Below are 16,528 nucleotides of genomic sequence, written 5' to 3' on the forward strand. Positions count from 1 at the left end.
TAGCATATGATCAAACTCAGGCTGTATGGTGACTGCGTGCACTGTACCAGAGTCACATCGGTCCTGGTCAAGCTGATGTTAGTATGGGGTCGGACATCAACAATGGTACTGGATTCTATTCTGGTGTCGGTAAAGGAGGGACAGGCGCCAATCTTGAAGAAGTTGTAAAGGTTTGCAATGGAGTCCGTGATGAACCCATGCTGAGGATGGATTACCCAGCGATAATCCAACTGAGAGCATCTGTGGATCCCTCGGGGCTAACGGCGCACCAAAGGGAGCCAGAAGAGTGCTAAATATATGCAGCATGAGCTCCTTAAAGGCCTTGTTCTACTGTGACATTGCCAGTGGCTCATGAAACTCAGGAAGCTTCAGGTTCAACTGAGAAATCAACTTGTCAATTAGAGACAGGGAGCTAAATTGATAGGAATCTTGACACTGTTGCAATTTTTATTTTCATAGAGGGTGACAGTTTGGGGCCGAATTCCACTTCGCTTTTTTTTGCTTTCGCTTGGACTTTGTCTTACCAGAGGACTTTGACCAGAAAGACGACTTCTTTTGGGAGTAGCCCTGCGAGCAGGAGTGGGTCCCCCCCACCCCTTGACTTAAAGCAGGAGCAGAACGTACGCAGGTCATGTGACTTTTTCCTGTATTTGACAATGAACAGCTTTGTGGTTTGGGTTCGCCTTCAGGTGCATCAAAGCACACTTCGCACATTACTTTAAGTGATACTCCAAATTTGAGCACCAAAGACTCACATCAGGCAGGTCTGTGACAGACATCTGTCTTCTGCAGTTATGACATGGTTTGAAGCCTGTAGTTTTAGAAGGGGCATGGCTCACTTGCACACCGGATTTAGTTTTAGAAGTCATTGAAAACTGACAAAAGAGGGAGGGGAGCTCCGGATCTATACTCAAAATTGTGCAAACAAAGGAAATGACGTCAACATGCAGGTGTGGTGTTTATATGTGGCTGTGTTCCGCCACTTCCAGGGCAGAACAAAGTCTATGCAGAGCTGCACGGTACACCTCGTAGCGCATGTTGCCACTGTTATAAAAACTTTCTGGTCTGTCATCAGGGGAATATTTTAAAGATGAGAAAGCTACAGGTATATGAAGTAATCAGAAATGTTATGTAAACGTCAACTACCCCTTAAGTGGCACACCTTGGGGCACATTCAATAGGCAAGAAAGGAGTGACAACTGCATTCATAGGAAATATTTCATTGACAGATATTTGTAAGGCTGATGTATGGCCTTCTATACATGCATTCACTAAATACTACTGTGTGGACATTCAAGCCAAACAAGAGATGGTAGTTGTAAACTGTACTAAAACTATGCTGTGTTCCACTTAGAAACTACTAAATTAGAAGTTTGGAGACTGCTTTTTAGTCTATACTCAGCACATGACTACCACATACACATGCTGCAAACTGAAAACATTACTTACCTCTGATACTTCGATCTGCAACCTGTAGTGCTGTAGAATCACTTGCTCCACACTCTCTTCTCCAGATCCATGCACAGTCTAAAATGGACACACACTAAATGTACATTCATTTTACACTTTCGGAGTCTTTCTCCAGTACACAGACACTATTTATTTTTTCTCTCTCTCTCTCTCTCTCTCTCTCTCGTGTCCTTGGGGTGGGAGGACACAATTTGAGGAAGAATCTGTAACTGGATGCATTATGGGTTTCAAGGGGGTGGTGCCGCATGTCATTCTGACACCAAAGCTACTTCTCTGAAGAAAAACAGCTTGTAATGTTCCAAACCCAACACTAGGTGTCGGGTGTGTGCACAGCATATGATTCTACATCAGTACAAGCTGCTAACTGACTTTTGCAGGTAAATCATATTTCAGATCCTTTTCTTTCTGAAGTGCTAAGTCACTACGACGATGCATTTGAAGAAGAGTTTTGGTGGAGGTCAAAGGAAGGAAGTGTTTTATTGGTCCTTGCTCACCATAAACCACAGAGACCTTCAATGGTTTTCTGAAGTGGTATGTGGAAATGCACATCCTGAATACCGTTCGCACACATCCAGTCCACTTGATGAAGCTGAAGGTTAATCTGGTGAACATCAAGCATCAATTAACTTTTAAGTTTTCATGATTTTGTTTATAATTCCAGAACTGGTGAGTACTCTTGCACTGGACAATACTTTCATACAAGAAAGAAGCAAGCATAAATTATCTTGCCTTAGTTAAATGACAAAATGTGTTCCATCACTTTCTTCTGTGACTGCAGCTGGATTTCTTTGTGTAGACAAATGTGATGGTAAAAGGTAGTCTATGTTAGTTGAAAATAAAGGCAAGTTAACTTGAACCTCAGAACATAACCATTTTACACAGTATTGAACGCTCCATATTTTACCTTTTGTGATTTTTCGTCCTTCTGTCTTACGGCTTGTAATATGTTATCCTCTAATATGGTGGATAGACAATGGAGGAAGCAGAATAATCATTGTTTTGTGTTGGTAGGGGTGTTCCTTACTCTAGTGAATAGCTGATGGGCACTTTTCTTTGAGCTTCCACAAGTGTTTGAAAGACTTTCTGCTGATGAGGCTGGTGGAAATGCCAGAAAGGGGGTTGAACACTTTAACAATGAAATGTATTATCCACTTTGCTTTAAAAGGTTTTAGAAAACGTTTTCTTTTCCAGACCCATAGATTTCAGTCTCTAAATCATTTGTTGTACACCGGGTCTCAGCAATATTTAGTCTCAGGCAGGAGGACCTTCTCATTGAGCTTTTCTTACTAGGTGGGATGTGTCTGCCACTTCACTAACTGCTTGCCTGGAGAACAGGAGTTCCTCATCATATAACCCTTGAATAGCTTGCCTTTTCTCGCAGGGGAGATTGTGAGTGAACTTCTAGCCATGTCCTTGACGGCTCACTTCCACAAGGACCTAGCAAAACAAATAGTTGTGCTCCCCATTTCTAAGTTCATGACAGACTGCCATACTCTTTCTTATCGTATGCTCTGCTTTTTCAGTGAAGCCAATAACGGCAGAGCAGAAAGAAGCCTTTTTCTTAAAGCTCATACACTGACAGTCTGGTGGCTTCTAAGTCCCCAAAAAGAGGCACATGGTGTGTTTGCTACCTCAGTACTAGGTGGCAAAAATCTAAGATCCATACCTGGTTCAATGCAGCAATGAACTAAAGTGAAGTGAGGCTTCAGTGGATAGTGAAGATGGAGGCATATACTAAGGTATGCCACGCTATGAAGCTCCTATTGCTGAGTTCTAATTGAACGTCGTTCTTTGTCAGAAAGAGCCTAGAGAGTGATGTTGCTGAAGAGACTGGTGAATGTACGTCAATTTATCACACTGGAGATAAGTGAGGAGACATTTCACATTTCAAATTATACAACTGTCTTGTGGTACAAGACCTTCCAGGGGTTCTGAATCTTCTTACTCATCTCTCTCCTTCTGGGTGGTATCAAAAACATCAAAAAGGATCATCACCACTGATTCTTTTAGTGTGGTATGAATTACTTACTGACCCTTGTTCGACATTTAATGCCTCAACATCAACAGAGAAGGACCAAGAATGGTAATCGTTCTCTTTTATATTGCCATTGTTAGGATCTCGTCTTGAGCGTTGTTGAGAAGGAGTAGCATACACTAAGGTAGAGGAGGTACCATCCCCAAGCCATTTTCATAGCTTCATTCCTGATTCAGCCTTTGCATCAGAGTGCCTTTTGGCTTCTTCCAGCTTACCCCAAAGACAGATGGGTTCATGGTTTTCAAAAGAATGCAAGACATCTACTAAGACATCTTCTCCAAACGTGAGATACTGAGAAAGAGAATAAGAAATTATGATACTTTTTTAAAGAATAATTTCTCCCAGAAGAGGTGGGAAAGTGAAAGCATGCTGATATATAGAGGAAAACGTCCAGTAGTGGCCTTCCTGAGAGAAAGAAATTATCCGATTGATAATCTATTTGGATAACATATTGCTAATGTACCTGAGCAGGATATAACTGCTAAAACACCTTGCCTGGACAAAGGGCCTTTTAGAGAGTTTAGGGTTTATAATAAATGTGGAAAGGTCTTTAATGGTCCATACAAAGAACCTAACATTTTTGGGTTTTAAGGTGGACCCTCAATTATCTTAGTTAATTCTTCCTCAGCAAAAGATAAAAAGGATAAGGAAAGTTGTTTTGGAAAAGAAACTGGTCACTTTGAGAGCCCTAGCAAGAGTTCTCTGACTCCTGTCATCCTCTACTGAAGCCATTTCCCCAGGTCCATTACATTACAGAGCTCTTCACAGGCTTTGGGATTGAGAAAAGGCTTGTGGTATGCAGCCCCAATTCAATTGTCCGTAGATGCCTGGGAAATCTAGAATGGTGGTTAGACAAACTAGAGATTCAGAATGGCAAGGTCATTTATGGAAATGGAAGTGTTTCCAAATTTGTCTTGAAGTCAGGTGCCAGCAATTTTGGTTGGGGAACACAATTAAACATGTTAGAAGCAGGGGGCAAATGGTCCAAGGAGGAACAATTGCTACACAGAAACTGTTTAGCTATTTTAGAAGGTTTGATCGCATTGATGAGTTTCAAATACTTACTAGAGAACAGTGTAACTTTGATTTGTTGAGACAATCTTACAGATGTTTCATACATAAAACGATTGGGTGGTTTGAAATCCACCAGACTGGCAGTTTTGGAAGACAAGATCTGTATTTTCATTGGGAACACAAGATACTTTTTTGAGCGGAATATATTTCAGGGTTGGAGAATGTGAGAGTGGACTAGAATTCCAAATAGCTAAGGATTTCAGCAACTGGATGTTGAATCCAGTAACCTCCAATATGGTTCAGAGGTTATGGAGGCCAATTCAGGTGGATTTGTTTGCAAGCAGACTAGCCTACCAAGTATCCAAATACTTAAGTTCAGTTGGAGACTAGATGCTGGGGCACAGCAGTAGACGTATTTCTATAGGATTGGGAAAGAGGAGGAGGTTAGGCTTTTCTCCCATTCTCAATGATCCAGAGAGTGTTGATGAAGGTTTGGTCTAAGAGATGCAGAATCATTTTGGTAACTCCAGTCTGCAATTCTCAGGTTTGGTTCCCAGCGGGTAATGGAATTCGCAGTAGAGATACCCTATCTGGTTCCGATTACTTTGGGTCTTCTGATAGAGTCAGAGGAAGAGGGACACCCTTTAGTTTTAGAAGGGTGTATGAACCTTCTTGTTTGGAAGAATTCAGGTGTATCAGCAGATATTCAGCCTTTTCAGGAAAAGCTAAAGACCTATTGCATAAATCCTGGGCTTTGGGCACCAGAAAAATATAAAAGGGAGTATGGAAGAGGTGGTGTAGTTGGTGTATGGGAAGGTGCTTGGATCCCTTGGAGGCTCCTGTAGCTGAAGCAGCAAACTATCTGGCAGATTTGGTCAAATTCTATTTAAGAACTGTGGAACATGTGGCACTAAATGGCTTTAAACATGTGTAATGGTAGCCTCGGTCTGATAATGAAATGGCAATTCCCCAAATAACTTGCAAAGAGAATCTTGATTTCACTGATGACAACAGAGACTAACAGTATCCCACCCTCCTCTCCCATGGTGGTCAGAGGAAATAAAATTAATTGTTTAATTTGAACTTATGATTGAGAAAAAGTGAATGTTTAGCCTGGGTGAAGACGTATATAAAGAAATGTGTGGAATGTGGAATAAGATATATATATATTATATATTTTTACAGATAATTCGAAATAGAAGCGTTTAGCTGAAGATGAAGGAACTATCCTGTTTCTTCGCAGTATAAAAGACGAATATGATTGTGTCTCTTGGACATATATACTTATTGAACTTCCTAAAATGGAGTTAATCCTTTGTGATGTATTTGTAATATTCATTAAAGGGCTGCATGTTGGGGCAGCAATAAAAGGTTGTTGTATAATGGTAGCCTCCGTTCTTGTAATGAAATTAGTAAATCCCAACCACACGACCAGCGGGTGCCTTGGATGAGGCACAGGTGCAAAAAAGGGTTCTTCCACTCAAGGGCTGCAACATCAGGAAAGGGCAAAGGAGATTTTTTGGCAAGTGCTACAGAGGAAACACCACTCACTCTGCAGGAATAAAGGAACTGAGATCCAACGTAGCAGAGCGGGCAATCAACATTGAGAGGCCTGTGAAAGCTCTGAAAGGTAACAGTCAAAGGTTAACAAACAAGGTGGCAGGCACAGAATGGGAACAAGTCAGCAACCCGGCTTCAGGTGTTGGAATATCAGGTTAGAGAATCGAGTACTATCTTTCGAATAAAATGCAACGAAGAGTTCTTCATCATCAGAAACCTTCAGATAACTTTATCTGATAAGTTTAGAAAATAAAGTGATCTGAAGAATTGTGTTTCCCCACCCTCTTCCCTGTGCCCAAGTTGCCAACTCCTCTCACTACCTCCTTTCCCCCACCCTAGCAGACACAACATTTTCTGTGTAATCTGACGTATAAAAGTCATTCTATGGGATGTCTAAGTTCGGACATTTGGCAGCTAAAGGGATCAGCAGACATAAACAGGTGCCAATATCCTACTTATCATGCTGTCCTGCTGTAACTGTCCTGATTCAGTACCTTGTTTCCAGGTGATAGTCCATTACATCCCAGGCATCCCAGTATAGGGGAACGTCATCGAAGATTACAAACTCATTCCCATAGCAACCTTCTTTGATAGCTTCTCTGAAACAAGAAACAGTTGATCAGTGGAGCTTACACCGTAGATAGAGATGCTTGCTGAGAAACACAACTGGTACAAGCAAATTATGCACTTATCAGGCTTTGCCTACTCCTACCATGTTTCATGCAGCACAAAATAAATCACAAAAGAAAGACATGCAAAGACAAAGGTAGCTGATTTTAGTTCTGTGGATTGATTTTCACAAATATGCTATGTCTTTATTAACTGTGTTCAGTGCTGTGATTGATGTATTCCATTAAATGATTTCTCACTATGTATGTCCTGCATTCAATGCTGTGATTGATTCAATGGCACAAAGTGGTTTCTTGTTTTGTTTCAATTACATTCTGTAAAAGGATTGCTGTCGCTACACTTAATCTGTGACTTGCTGGCTTATATGGAATGAATTCTAACTTTTTGAGCCTTATCAGCGAGGTGACGTTAGCTAGAGTGCCATGGAACAGTGAGCACAGATACCACCATCTTGGTATACCCATCTTTTAGAATGACTCACAAAAACAAAACAAAATGATGGATGGAACATTTTAATTAATCTCAGGCACTGCTAATTATGGCTGAACTGTTACCATTGGAATATGGCCAAGTCTTACTTGCATATGGCTGGTCTCAGTTTGCAGTGACACAGCAAACAAGAAAGACAGACTGAAATGAGGCATTAGTAGTTACCAAAGGCGGAGTTCAATTCAAACTCTGCACCCATCACCTTTTTTTTCTAAACCAGTTAAGCTAACATTTAGGTTGAGGTCCTTCAAACACTAGCTACTTAAGCTTAAGTGCTTTCCTTTGATCAAAACCTAGGTAGAGTTCTAGAAAAGTGGCAGGTCTGTGCCAGGTTTTGGATTCCTAGTATTCAACCATCACAGATCCAGCTGATCCAAACTAAAAAGCTTGGCACTTCCATAGTTGAAACAGTGCAAACAAATGACAGTTGGTTCCATCAGTGGGGAAGGGCTAAGAGACATCATATGCTATTTCTATTAGCATAAGCGTGAGGACAGTTGGTTAATAGTACGTTGATTATAGCTGAGAAGGGTGAAGAGACTGATGAAAGGTTCAACTTTCAAAACGATTACAAAAAATAAAAAGCTAAAAAAAAAACTAAGAAATCTAAGAAACAACAGACTGCTTAAGCCAGGCAGCACTGTGCATCTATGTGTGAATGTTACGATTACTTGCATAGTTATGAATTCTGTGATTATATTTCTAGAAGACATTTGTGTGTAAGAACATACACTTACCAACTTATCTTAAGCTACTTCATGCATCTCTAGTACTGCTAGAGTGCTAATCTGCTAACCTGAAAAATGTGGCTTTGATTGCTAGCATAACTGATGTCCAATGTTATCTTGGGAGATGGGAGTGTTGGCAATTGCCTCAGGTACCTGATGGCAGACAGTCATGGTCATCTGTGTCTACAGAGGGAATTGCGGAAGGTTTTAGCAACTGAGGAGCCAACCCTCACTCAAATCTACATGCTCATCCTCATAAAATAAATGAGGGGCCAGGAGAAGTACAACTTGTGGTTTGCAGCATCTCATTACAAAAGAACCACTCAAAGATAATTGTCAAATTATCAGACATCAAGGGAGGCTTGATGAGAATGTTTCATTTTATACTATGGGCAAAGGTAAAGGCGAGAACAGGTAAACTGACGTGTACCGAAACAGCTCTGAAGAGATCACAATCATTAAACCTTCTCAAGAAATAGTAATCTGTAGGCCTTCAGGATGTTTTATACAAGACTAACATTTCTAAATGACTTTCAACTCATCTAACCGCAACAGAAAACAACGTGATTGAGCTTGCACCCTCATTGGTGTGAAATATCCGGAAAGACAATAAAGTTACCTAGCATACAAAGGAGGTAAAAGATGATGGGCCTGTTTAGATCTTGGTGGTAACGGTCCAGCCACGTTGAAGGTGCCCTAGGGAATAGTTGCTGCCCGCAGGACTCCAGCCATCCTTACCGCTGGGCATTTTTTTGATGTGCCTTATCTCCAGGCCAACTGTGGTGGTCAGACCTCCACATCTGAGTTGGCAGATTGGGGTCAAATAAGTTAAAAACATAAGACCCCCAGCCAACCCCCCCACCAGCATTTCACTTCCGTTTTCAAATGGACACGAGTGGGCAAGAACGTTCATTGCGGCTGCCACTAGACCACAGAGAAAACACGAACCTCCAAATAATGGCCCACGAATCACCACAGCGGACTTTCAACTGTGGTAAACCACTGGGGGTGAACACTGCTGCGCCAGATATGGCCACCAAAATACAAAACAAGACAACATTGGCCAGAACAAAAAACCCACACCTGACAAAAATACACCCACCTCACACCCCCACTAACAGCACTATAAAACACACACCATCACCCACAATCCTTTGCTAACACGACAAGACGGCTACACTTTGCAACGACAATCCAAAAGAAAAATGCACACACATATCATAAATACTAATTCATCCGACACACAACACACACCACACACCCCACCACATCACACATTATCCTCTGCACAATGTACACACACCACACAATACCCATGTCCCCACAAAAGCACCCTGTTTCACCAATAAGGAGTTACAGGTCATGGTTGAGGAAATAGTCAGGGTAGAGCCACAGCTGTTTGGAGCACCGGTCTGGCAGATATCCATTGCCAGGAAGATGCAGTTATGGAGGAGGATCGTGGACAGGGTGAACGCTGTGGTACTACATTCATGCACAAGGGGTGACATGAGGAAGAGGTGGAACGACCTACGGGGGAAGCAAGGCACCAGCTCGCCATCTAGAGGACTGGTGGTGGACTCCCACCTCTTCCCCCACAGCTGACAGCATGGGAGAAACAAGTCTTGGCAATCCTGCATCCTGAGGGACTCACTAGAATAGCCGGAGGACTGGACACTGGTGAGTCAACATTTACTACCTATCACCCTCCCATAACTTCATGCCACCACGACCCCTCACCCTGACAACTATCACCCCACTCCATCCTACACACTGCACCACCCCAATTACCAAAATGAAATCTCAAGCCCTGCATGCCATACCTACTGCATGCTCATCCCTTCCAGCCCTGCATGTACACCCACCACCAATGCATGAACGGGGGAACTAACCATTACCATACACAACCAAGGGGGCAGGCAACAGCAATAATATAGGGGATAATAATAATATAGGGGAAGCTAGTGATGCAGAATATGTCACAGACAAGTAGCATAATACACCACTTACACCCCCCAGGTGCCCCAGCCAATCTCAGCGGCGAGGAGGTGCTGCGACTACCCAGTCCCCTACCAGAAGATGTCCCCAGTGATGACAGCAACTCTGGAGCTCTGGATCTGGATGAACTCCCTGGCCCATCAGGGACCACTGGTCAGTCGGCTACCCCAGCCCACACCCAGTCCACTACAGAGACTTCCCCCTCAGAATCCAACATCACAGCAGTCACTCAACGTACCCAGACCTCTGTCCCCAGGACACGTCAATCAGTAGTGTGCCACCTGTACAGGGATCCCAGTCCACACTTCACAGGTAAGACAATGAGGGTCCTGCGGTCAGTGAACCGTTCAGGGGACACAGGCACAGGGGGCCAGGGACGGTCGGAGGACAGCTGTGCACCAGGGGGAGGACAGGCCCAGAAAACCGACAGCCCAGGAGGCACTCACTAATGTCCTGGGGGCTTACCAACAATCCCAGGACAAGATAGGTCAGGTGATAAACATCATGCAGGAGAACCAGCAGCTGCAGGGGGAACACCACCAGGTGATCAAGCAAGAATTGCAGGCCCTGAACAACACCATGGTCTCCATTGCAGGGGTGCTGGGTGACATGGCCAACCTCATGAGTCAGTCAACTAGTCAGTTTACTGACCAGCCCTCCACATCTGCTGCAGCTAGTGGACAGGAGGCCCTGCCACAGGACCCACATGCCTCCAGCACCCCTTCCCCTGCAGAAGGTGAACCACCCCGCAACCGGTTCCTGCGACCCAGACAGACACCATCGACAGTTGCCAAGACCACAGCCAGGAAATGAGCCCCTCCTGAATGTCCCCCTTGTGTTCTACTGTGTCACCTTGTCCACTTTGAACTGCCATTGCTCCTCTTCCTATGGCCCCTTGGACACTGGACCTGTGCTACAAACAGTCTGGCCCACTACACTGGACTAATCCCAACCATCACCCCACTCTATTGCCCTTTACATTGTACACAAATTTTTAATAAACACCCTTGGACACAACTTGAGTAATAGTGCTTTATCTGAAGGTAATGTACAATGTATTGAACTGTAATGAACTGCATGATCCGGTAAAATTTCCAGTAATATGTTGATCCATCCTACAAAGGTGTCTCAGCAGTCTGTACACATCACAGCATTACACTATTGTAACCACAGCAACATCTGCAATAAGGGAAGGCATAGGTGACAGTCAGGTGGGATGTAAAGGTAATGACTGGCACTATGCTACAGCCACACAGCACAACACTGAAATGGGGAAATGTTTAGTTCAACAGTCTTACCTGAGTGTCTTTGGAAGTACCGCTGGATCATATGTGTCCTGCTGTCCACATCCTCCTCCTCTTCCTTCTCCTCACTGTCCTCCGTGTCCACTGCTGCACAAATGCATTGTCACCCCCTCCTCCTGGAGATAGGGCACATGCCGCCTGTCGGCCAAACTGTGCAACATGCAACACACAATAACAATCCTGCAGACCTTCTCACGGGAGTAGCATAGGGATCCACCTGTTCGATGCAGGCACCTGAATCTGGCCTTCAAGAGACCAAAGGTCCTTTCAACAATCCTCCTGGTAAGCCCATGAGCATCATTGTACCTATTCACAGCCCCTGTTCTCGGATTTCTAACAAGGGTCAGGAGCCAGGATACTTTCCGGTAGACGGAATCACCTGCAAGAAGTGAGACACACACATTAGCCCTGCACAATGGCATGGGGTATGATTCCTGAAGGCATACACTGACATACATTGGGTGGGGACTCAGGCTCACCTATAAGCCACACTCTGAGCCTCTGTAGTTGTGCCATCAGCTGTAGGACACTGCGATTCGTCAGGACAAAGGCATTATACACCGACCCGGGATACTTGGCAGTGACGTGGGAGATGTATTGGTCAGCAAGGCACACCATCTGGACATTGAGTGAGTGGGAACTCTTCCTATTCCTGTACACTTGTTCAATGGCCCGGGGGGAGGCACTAAGGCAATATGGGTCCCATCAATGTCCCCAATAACATGTGGTATATGTCCCATTGCATAGAACCAGCCTTCACAGTTGGTAAATCATCTACCTCGGGGAATGAGATGTACCTGCGCATGTGTATGAGCAGGGCTGTCAAAACCCTTGCAAGCACAATAGAGAACATTGGCTGTGACATTCCTGCAGCCAAGCCCACTGTCACCTGGAAAGAGCCAGTTGCTAGGAAATGGAGCACTGATAGTACCTGCACAAGAGGGGTATTAGTGTTGTGCAATGGATAGCAGGTAGCAGATTAGGCTCCAATTGTGCGCACAGCTCTTTGATTGTGGCCCTGTCCAGACGATAGGTAAATATGATGTGCCTGCCCTCCAGTGTAGCTAAGTCCTCAAAGGGTCTGTACATGGGTGCTTGCCTCCTCCTCCTATTCCTCCGCAGTGGTTGGTATCTAAGGGACCCAAAAGTAAGAAGGGAGTGACAACAGGAACCATGAACACACTACAGCAGTGCACACAGAGCATGCTTGTATGTTGGACAGAGGAATTGTCTAGGTGTGTACATTCAACTAAGATGACGCACTTATTAATCTGTACATGTGTACTAGCATTAGAAAATGGCAACCGCCTGTCCTGTATGCAGGGACAGGTGGAAGTGACCTCACTTAGCCGGTGTTCGCATCATAGCGGGAGGCAGTCTGCACCGCTGTGCAATTCCTCATTGCCTAACATGTCCCTCTATAGAGTATGGGAACCAATGATGATCAATGCCGGCGGTGACGGCGTTCACCCCCACGGACGTGACCGCCATTTTTTTCCTAACACTTCACTTGATTCCTGACTTTCCACAGGACGACATCGGCACTGCGTGTGCTGCTGTGACCTGTGTCTTCAACCTGACACTGCACGTGCAACAGGGGAAAGGGCCCCAGCCTTCACGTCGGAGGAGTTGGAGAGGCTCTATATGGGCAGTTGTATGGGCCTTCAGACCAACTGGTGAGTACACCGTGGGTACGTTGCATGCGACAGGGCTGCATGGAGATGTGTGTGTGTGCTGGCAGTGTGTCATTTAGGGGGGTATGGCTGGTGGCAGTGTTAATGCAGAGGTACAGTTCATGTGTGCGCCTGATGAGGGGCAAATGCAGTTTGTAGGCCATATGTGTGACAGGCTGGATTGTCTGGTTCATGGGTTCCCACTGTTTGTGTTACCTCTGCAGGTCAGCGCCCATCAGCAGAAGGGGTTGTGGCGTGCCATCGGCAAGGACATGTGGACCCTGGGGGTCTATAGCAGGCTGAGCACCCACTGCAGAAAACGGTGGAAGGACCTGAGATGCTGGGCCCGGAAGACCGCGGAGGCCCAGCTGGAGACAGCCTACCAATGAGGGAGGGGTGCCCGTAGGAACCTGACACCCCTGATGGCCCGCATACTGGCAGTGGCCTACCCAGAGATGGATGGCGCTTGAGGGCATCACAGCAGCCACAAGGGGGTGAGTACAGTGTGTTTGACAACAATCTCTGTTGCCTGGCATGGGATTTGGGTGCAGGGTACTAGTCAGTGGATGCCCCAATATGCCAGTTCAGACATTGGTGCGTGGTTCAGCTTAGGTTAATAGGGTGAAATGCATGTTTTTTTGATAGCTAGGTAGCTGGCTTTCCATGGCAGACAGTGCTTAGTTGGTCTCAGTTGGTGTGTATATGGCAGTGCTTGGCTCCTACCTGTTGGGGTACTTAGCCAATGGTATTCCAGTGTGGCCCATACTGCCCAGTTCTCAATCTGAGTGTGTGACAGTGATGTGTATGCCATCTGTGCTGTTGGTGCTGTGATCGACCCTGTGCTCCCTTTCTCCCCCATCTCCTTTTGTCATCCTAACCATGTGTGCATTAGCATCATCTGGCAAAGGAGCAGGGGCACCGGCGAGTGAAGGAGCTGCAGCCCACGGGACCCAGGAGGCAGAGTCCACCGACGCCGAGGGGACCAGTGGGTCAGAGGGTGAGGGTAGCACCACGGCGTGGCAGAGGCTGATACCACTCACTCTGATTCCTCCTCCAATGGGAGGTCCCTGATGGTGGCGGACACCTCTAAGACCACACCAGCTACAGGTTCTACCGCCACCCCCGTACCAGCACCGCCCTCCCAGTAGCCCCCCACCGAGTTGCCCGTTCACCCAGGAGGGTGGGCATCTACTTCACCTCAGGCCCTGCCCCAGTCAGCCATGCTACCCTCAGTGAGGAGGCTATTGACTTCCTGAGATCCATCTCTGTAGGGCAGTCAACCATAGTGAATGCATCCAGGGGCTGACATCCCAAATGCAGCCAATCAGTGCCTTCCTGGAGGGCATTCACAATGGATTGGCGGCCCTACAGAAATCGTTTCAGGCTCTGGTTTCTTCACTGACGGCAGCCAGTGTCCCTGTTTCTCCGTCCCCCCTCCAACTACCACTTCCCAGTCTTCTCACCCCCAACCCATCCCGATCACACATTCAGACAAACATGCACACAAAACATCACACAAGACTCGCACAGACAAACAGAGGCAGCACACTTCAGTCCACAAGCACTCACACAGCCAACACCCAGATGCACACACACCATCATCCACTGCCTCCACTGTCTCCTGCTCCTCCTCCCTCAGTCACATTCACACTCACTTCTGCATGCACTGTATCAACAGTCCTTAAACATGCCACCTGCACAGCCTTGCTCACATTCATAACAGCAGATCCGCAGACATGCACCCCACACACCACATGCGCAGTAACTACCACCATCACCACCTCATGCAGCACACCCACCTCACTTGTACACACTACCACAACATCCACACGTCCTGTTTGACCTCCCCCGCCCTGTCTGCCGCCCCCTCCAAAAACACACAAACGCTCGCACTCAGACCCCCAACAGCCATCCACCTCACACACGCACACTGTCCATGCACCTGCATCCAAGTCCAGCGCACCTCCTCCTCCTACAACCACTCCCTTTAGCTCCACTCCCATCCCTCCACCAACACCCGCCACATTGGCCCTAAGAAACTTTTCCTTTCCCGCCTTGACCTCAACCCTCCCCCTCCTCCCCTGTCCTGCCCGTAAGAGGAAGGCCCCACCCCCCAGCCCAGTACCTCAAGCATCCAGTCTGACACTGTTCTACCACCAAAGTCTCCAGCTGCCACTAAGGGGCACATGAATGCAACGCCAGCCCCCCGTCCAAAGGACACTCCTCTGCCCCCAAAACGGAGGGCTAAAGTGCTGCCCCCTCCCAAACAGACAACCAAGACTATGGAGCCACCTCCAAAACCTAGGGCCAAGGAGATCCCTCCCAAAACAAAGGCCAAGGAGACCACTCCCAAGACAAAGGCCAGGGAGACCTGCCCCAAGACAAAGGCCAAGGAGGCCCCTCCCAAAAATAAAGCAAAGGAGCCCCACCCGAACCAGAGGCCAAAGAGCACCCTCCAGAACCAGTGGGCAAGGAGCCCCCTCCAGAACCAGTGGGCAAGAACCCCCCCCTCAATAACCAGGAGGCAAGGACCCCCCTCCCAGTAGGAAACCCTGAGGTGCCTGCCCATTTCCAACATGATGCCCCTGAACAGTGGAGTCCCGATGTTGTCAGAAGTCAAGCTGGGGCTTGGACTTTGCCCTGTGGGCATTAGAGACTTTGAACTGGCCTTTGGGCCTGCATGTAAATATGCTGTTCCGTATGTTTTTGGATTTTCATCCAACATGATTACAGTGGTTGGAACAGAGTTATGTCTTCTGGCTTTCTTTGCTCCTGGGTACTGTTACCGTCAATTCACTCTGCAGCTGGTTCTGGGCGTGTGTGTATGGTGTGTGTTGTGAGTGTGTGTGTCACTCTCCCCTCCCTCCGTCCCTCCTTTGTGTGCTAGGCAGCTGTACTCACCGTCGTCGCAGGTGCTCCACGACGGTCATGGTGTGGTAAAGCATCAAAAAGACTTGCAGTTCAGGTTCCATGGCGGCTGCAGACTCCTCTGTGTCCCTGGACGTGAGTGTCTCCTTTTATATGATGTGTTTCCGCCAGCCTTTTGGTGTCATTGCTACCGCCCCAGAAATCCTGGTGGTGTGCTATGTCATAATATGGTGGGCGGATCCTTGTCTTACACCTGCCTGTCGGTGGCTGCCGCCGTGTTCAGTGGTTGTACTGCGCTGGCGGTTGGTGTGGTACATTGGCTGTCTATGGGAGGGACCACCGCCATGGTCATTATTTGGTGGTCATTACCGCCGGCCTGGCGATGGTTCTACCGCTATCGGTGTGGCGCTCACCTGACCGCCAAGGTCATAATGACCACCTTAATCTCCCCGTGCCCATGGGTAGCACCTTGAGACCCTCACAGGTGATAAGCTGCGCTATATAATGAAAATGTCACTTACCCAGTGTACATCTGTTCGTGGCATTAGTCGCTGCAGATTCACATGTTTGGCACAGTCCGCTGCCTGGTGTTGGGCTCAGAGTATTACAAGTTGTTTTTCTTCGAAGAAGTCTTTTTGGTCACGGGACCGAAGGACTCCTCCCTCCTCGGCTCCATTGCGCATGGGCGTCGACTCCATCTTAGATTGTTTTCCCCGCAGAGGGTGAGGATGGAGTTGTTTGGTATAAATAGTGCCCATGCAA

The 16,528-nt window shown here is 46.7% G+C and overlaps 1 protein-coding gene across 1 annotated transcript in view; it reads right to left on the bottom strand.

Moving 5' to 3' along the window:
- The window catches only part of MAN2C1 (mannosidase alpha class 2C member 1), a 290,720-nt gene that overhangs the window by 92,484 nt on the left and 181,708 nt on the right, over positions 1-16,528 (bottom strand). Inside the window, exon 19 of the mRNA XM_069222163.1 lies at positions 6,574-6,678. Within this exon, the coding sequence (XP_069078264.1) occupies positions 6,574-6,678 (105 nt within the window). The remainder of the gene's footprint in view (positions 1-6,573; positions 6,679-16,528) is intronic.

Source organism: Pleurodeles waltl, chromosome 3_1, assembly GCF_031143425.1.
Source record: "Pleurodeles waltl isolate 20211129_DDA chromosome 3_1, aPleWal1.hap1.20221129, whole genome shotgun sequence".
In the NCBI taxonomy this organism is placed as follows: domain Eukaryota; kingdom Metazoa; phylum Chordata; class Amphibia; order Caudata; family Salamandridae; genus Pleurodeles; species Pleurodeles waltl.